This window comes from Dipodomys ordii, unplaced genomic scaffold (genome assembly GCF_000151885.1).
Source record: "Dipodomys ordii isolate 6190 unplaced genomic scaffold, Dord_2.0 Scaffold66, whole genome shotgun sequence".
NCBI lineage: Eukaryota > Metazoa > Chordata > Mammalia > Rodentia > Heteromyidae > Dipodomys > Dipodomys ordii.
The window spans coordinates 3,998,995-4,004,834 of NW_012267282.1; the positions used below are offsets into that span (position 1 = coordinate 3,998,995).

General features: G+C 52.4%; 1 protein-coding gene across 1 annotated transcript in view; it reads right to left on the reverse strand.

The window, feature by feature from the left end:
* Positions 1-5,627, reverse strand: part of Mlxip (MLX interacting protein) — a 47,118-nt gene extending 41,491 nt beyond the window's left edge. The window contains exon 1 of the mRNA XM_013023071.1: positions 5,577-5,627. Within this exon, the coding sequence (XP_012878525.1) occupies positions 5,577-5,627 (51 nt within the window). The remainder of the gene's footprint in view (positions 1-5,576) is intronic.
* Between the last annotated feature and the right edge of the window lie 213 nt (positions 5,628-5,840).

The window sequence follows — 5,840 nt, forward strand, 5'->3', positions numbered from 1 at the left end:
TGAACTCTGGGCCTGGGCGCTGTCCCTCAGCTCTTCAGCTCAAGGCTAGCGCTCTACCACTTGAGCCAAAGCGCCACTTCCGGCTTTTTTTTTTTTCTGCTTATGTGGTGCTGAGGAATCGAACCCAGGGCCTCATGCATGCAAGGCAAGCGCTCTACCACTGAGCCACCTTCCCAGCCCAGATATAGTGTTTTTGACTTAGTTTCAGGCAAGTGTTACCAAGAGTTTAAACCAGGCCTTCATTTTTTTTCTTACAAGTTTTTCTTATTTTCTGGGTATTCCTGTTTCATTAAAGAACAGCCAGTTCTTGTTTCACGGATGCAGTGTTGACTTTTATCTCTCCCAGAGTAATAGCTTTGGTTTATTGCAAGTTATCTTTTGCTTTCTGAGTACATTTCTTCCCCACCCCACCCCCCGCCCGCTTTCCCTCTTCCTTTATTTTTTATTTTTCTGGTGCCAATATTGGGACTTGAATTCAGAGCCTGGGTGCTGTCCCTTAGCTTTTTTTTGCTCAAGGCTGGTGCTCTACTACTTGAGCCACAGCTCCACTTCCAGCTTTTTGCTGGTTAATTGGAAACTCTTGTCACAGATTTGGCTCTGAATGGTGATCTTCGGCCTCCACCTCTGAAGTAGAGTTCAAAGATTTACACTCATTTGTTATCTCACCACACCCAGTTTAGGATTTTCTTGAACTGGGAGAATGAAAAGCCTGGAACCTTATTTCCCCTGAGTAGCAGGCGGGGCAGGAGCAGGTAACCCCAGGGCCTGGCAGCTCTCCACAGCGTCTCCCCCCCCCCCCCCCCCCCGCTGTCGCCACAGGCTGGTTTTATTTCCCTTACTATCTGGGTTGCTGCAGGTGTTTGAATCTGAAATCCCTGCTAAGCCTCTGGATCAGCTGTGTGCCCCGGAGTGGAATAAGTTGGTGGAAAGTCTTCCTCCCCAGGCTGCAGGGAAAAGTGAAAATGGCCGGACAAATACTGGGGACGTGACCCAGGTGATAGGTAAGAAGGAAGGGGCTCTGGGGGCCCGTCTCTCACAATTTAGAACAATTGAACTGATTGCCTAGGGTTGCCTTGAGGATGGAAGCGAGAGCTACGCAAATGGCTTTCAACAGACTGTGTGACCCTCAAGTTCACGAGGGTTCATTTTATTTGTCTTGTTTTATTGAGGGATAATTGACAGTATAGTTTTAACGTGTAGTTCCAGGGATTTTGACAAGAGTGTCAAGTCATAATCCAGTTAGGGAGTCATTCCAACACCAGCCCCCCCCTCGCATCCCTCCCCTGCCCTGGGTAGGAGGGCCCTCTCCCACCCAAGCCCTTGGCAGCCACTGACATCCGCCATGCTCTTATTGCTTTACCAGGGTGATATATAAGTAGGGTTTTTCCCAGGAGTAGGGGTGTAACCAATGAAAATGTGATTAGCCAGGAAGCCTGGGGGGCGTGGCTCAAGTGGGGGCAAGTTGGAGGCCAGAGTTCAATACCATCAAAAAGGAGGAGGAGGAGGAGGAGCAGGAGGAGGAGGACACAGCAACAACAACAAAGGGATCTCCATTGTTGGTGGTTCACACCAGATAATTAGGAGGCAAAGATCTAGAGGCTCTTGATTAGAGACCAATTTAGCCTCCTCTCCCCCAAAGTTACTGTGGCCTCTATTGTAACAAACAAGCTAATAAATAAGCTAGGTGTGGGGAGTTATGCCTGTATTCCCAGCTCTGCAGGAAGGGGGAAGAGAATCCCAGCGGATGGAAGGCAACATCTTTTCTGTGCGTTTCTGCCCTCCACCCATTTTCTTAGATGTCGCAGCACTTGTGCAAATATTTTGCTGTTTCCTTCGTTTTTGACAAGGAAGGATGCTGGCTTTTTTATCATTGCATTCATATATTGTGGTTACAGGTCTTTCATCAGAGGATTACCTGCCAGTCTGAGATTTCGTTTTTCCTTCTCTTGCTTATAGCCTTTTCAGCTTGCAACTGGTGCTCTACCACTTCAGCCATGCCTCTAGTCCAGTATTTTGCTGGCTAATTGGGGTCTTGAGAACTTTCCTACCTGGACTGGCTTTGAACTGCAATCCTCAGATCTCAGCCTCCTGACTAGCTGGGACTACAGGCGTGAGGCATCACAGGGGTGCTGGGCTTGTTATGATGATGATTGTTATTCTCAGGATTCTTGGGGCTGAGGGGATGTTCTCACTGGCAGTTGAGCCACCTGCCAGATGTTGCCCTCTAACCTGACGGGGGGGGGGGGGGGGGGGAGGCAGGGGAGGGCGGCCTCTGGCAGACAGAAGAGTTTGTTGCTGGCTTCGACCTCCTCTGTCTTCCTGAAATCTCCTGCCTAAAACAAACCATGAAGGGCAGGGGAGGCCGTGCGGTCTGGCAGCGTCCCTTTGAAAATAAACAAGTGCAGACACTGAAAGGCAGCCGCTACCTCTGGGGAGAAAGAGTTCAGGCCGGTGTATCCGCTGCGCGTGGCTGGGTAGCTGGAGTCAGGCAGGTGGGATACACAAAGCCAAACAGGATCTGATACTTCACGCCATGCCCCCCCCCGCCCCCGCCCCCCGCCCCCCCAGCTACCTACTATGGAGCAGGGGGCCATGAGTTCTGGGGGGTGATCAGCCCCCACCCCAGTTTGCACACAGATTATCTTTTTTTTTTTTTTTTGTCATCATGGGGCTTGAACTCTGGGCCTGGGCGCTGTCCCTCATTTCTTCAGCTCAACACGAGCGCCCTACCATTTGAGCCACAGCGCCACTTCCAGTTTTCTGGTGGTTTATTGGAGATAAGAGCCTTATGGACTTTCCTGCCCAGACTGGCTTTGAACCATGATCCTCAGATCTCTGCCTCCTGGGTAGCTAGGATGACAGGCGTGAGCCACTGGTGCCTGGCTACACCCTGTCTTCTGGGAACAGCACAAACACAGGAAGTAGGCAGTAGATAGGGACATGGGGGGGGGTAAAGAAACTGATGAGTGTGGTTTTGGGGGGGAATTTATGGAGATAGAGTAACTTACATTTTCTTTAAATTCACCCACTTTAAATGTATGATTCAATTTTTGTTCTATTGTTGTTTCTGAGACAGGATATCACTAGACAGCCCAGCATGGCTGGGATGGCCCCTAACTCTTCTTGCCTCTCAAGTGCAGGGATTACAGGTGTGGGCCCCACCCCTACGTCAGTTATTCTTTCCACTACAGGGGAAAGCATAGTGTAGGGCAAGGGTTACAAATGTTCCGAAAGGGCTGTATGAAAAGTCTTTTCAACTCTGGGGCTAGAGTTTTTATTGCCATTTCTCAGCTCTTCAGTACTATGATCAACTTAGAGGTGATATGGAAATAAATGCATTTGGCTGTGCTCCAATTCTATAAAAGCTCTGGGTGGGTGTGATTGTGTGTGAGCGTGTGTGTGAGTGTGTGCGCGCCAGTGCTGGGTGGGTGTGATTGTGTGTGTGAGCGTGTGTGTGAGTGTGTGTGCGCCAGTACTGGGGCTTGAACTCAGGGCCTCACACCTCCCTTAGCATCTTCACTCAAGGCTGGTACTGTACTACTTGAACCACAACTCCACTGCTAACATGTTGCTGGTTAAGTGGAGATAAGTCTCTCAGATCTGTCTGCCTGGGCTGGCTTCAAACCCCAGTCCTCAGATCTCAGCCTCCTGAGAATTGAGTATGTGAGCCACAGACCTTTATAGGAACTTTTCCCATCACCCCCTGGCCTCGGTTTTACGTTCTGTGTAGTGGGGGAGGTGGCTTGTCTGCTCCCCGCCGCCATGCTGGGCCGTGAGGAGTCATATGTACTGTCACTGTGAGCGCCCCTTGGATGCGCAGCTCAGTGATGTCCACCAAGAAGAGAGAGAAAGCCAACCATGCCACTCGGGGCATCTGTGGGAACCAGTGTCCCAAGGGAGACAGGAGCCCAGGAGAGACCCTGAGAGGGAAGCAGCGCTCCTCCGGGGCCTCAGGCCCTGGGGCTGGAGACGCACAGAGAGCAAGGAAGGCCATGATCCCAGAGCATTAGCCGTGGACACAGAACAGGAACGCAGCCGCTCACGGCGGCTCTTCCTTTCTTACTGTTGAGCAAGTCAGTCCTGTGATCTGTGTTTTGTCCAGCGGAACTTCCCCTATCAGGAGCCGACAGGGCTGAACGACCAATTCCGGTACAGACACTGCAGTGTGTTGGGAAAGACTGGAAAGGGGGAGAGGCAAGCAGAGCAACACGGATGGGCCGTTCTGGCCAACAGGGAGCCTCGGCCAGCCGTCCCAGAACTGTCTGGCCACCCCCGCCTGAGGAGGCTCACCAGGCCGCAGCCGGGTTTTGGCTGGAAGAGGAAGTGAGTACCAAAGCAGAAATTAAAAAGAAAGAAAATCCAGGCAGGAAGGAGGGCCAAGAACAGGACAGAAGATTCTGGTTCCAGCCAGGAGTTGATGCCCGGAAAACCACACAAGGCTGCAGTCCACCAGTGGCTTCCCCACACTCCCAGCTCCCAACTCCCAACCTTGAAGGCCAGAGCCGCACATCCAGAATGCAGCAAACAAGCACCACGCCAGAGCAGGCCTGGAGAGTGCGCGTGTGTGAAAGTGGGGGGTGGCTTTTGTCTAGCTATTTTTATAAGCTTTCTGCATGCTAGGGATGACTGCACACAAGGGTGCAAGGCACGCACCCTATTACTGCGCTCTACCCTGGATCCAGGAACAGCTTTGAGTGGGGCACTGGCTGGTCATCTTAGCTACCCAAGGGTGACCAGCGCCACGCCTACCTGTCCCGTTAGAGCAGCGGTGGCTGGCCTGGCACCCACTGGTGCCTGATGATGGCAGATACCAGGGCAATTCCCCAGGCCAGCAGTCTGGATGTGTAGCCGCAGCTGTGCAGCGCTACGGCAGCTGGGAGGGGACATTTCTCCCACACTTCCTCCTCTTTATACTGTAAAACTACAAAAACAATGTACTCGTGGTTTGAGTTATTTTTTTTTTATTCTCCGAAATGGAACCATTGTACATTGTACAAATCGTATCTACTGGATGGAATAAATAAGTGAAAAATTATACTGCTGTACAACACGCCAAAAAAAAAAAAAAGACCTTAAGAGGAAAGAAACAACAAATCAAGGAACGGTGAAAATAAGGTCTCATATACCTCTAACCAGGTCCTCGGCGGTGAAGCACATTCCGAACCGTGACACCACCCTACAGATCCGCCCAGGGCCTTCTGGGCGACGGGTGTTAAGTGCCAGCACTTTGTGGAATGTGTAGCCACAGCTCCCCCACTTTCAAGTTTTTTTCGGGGGGGGGTTAAGTTTGCCCTGGGAGCCCTTGAGGCCACTGGGCCTGATGTCCATGGAAGGCATTTGCTTAGGACCCCCGCCCCGGCCGGGCCGGCTGAAAGGTCTTGGGTTCTGTGGGGGAGCGGGCGAGGGCGCGGGGCGGGGCAGCGGCTGCAGCAGGGAAGGAAGCACGTAGGATTCTGCAGTCTGACCATTCCGCGTGGAAGGCCTTCCCGGCCAGCATGGAGGGCAGGGCTGCTGGCGCTTTGCCTGGCGTGGCTGGGGATGGGGCCACCTGGTCCCCACCGCTGGCCCATTCCTACCTTCAGGCACTTCAGAGAAAAACGAATGACAGCCTGGGCACGGGGGATCATCGCCTGCGGCCCAGACTCCCGGACTCCGCCAACCCCCCCCCCCCCCCCGCCTGTCCCGGAGGAAGGCAGCCCTGGGCCGGCCGTGTCTAGGGATGGTCTAGGGATGGGTGTGTTGGCTTCCCTGGCAGCCCTCTCTCTCGTAACCTTCTCATTTTCCAAAAATAAAAATAGTTAAACAAAAAGAAATAAATATCCTCATTTCATCTTTCGTCA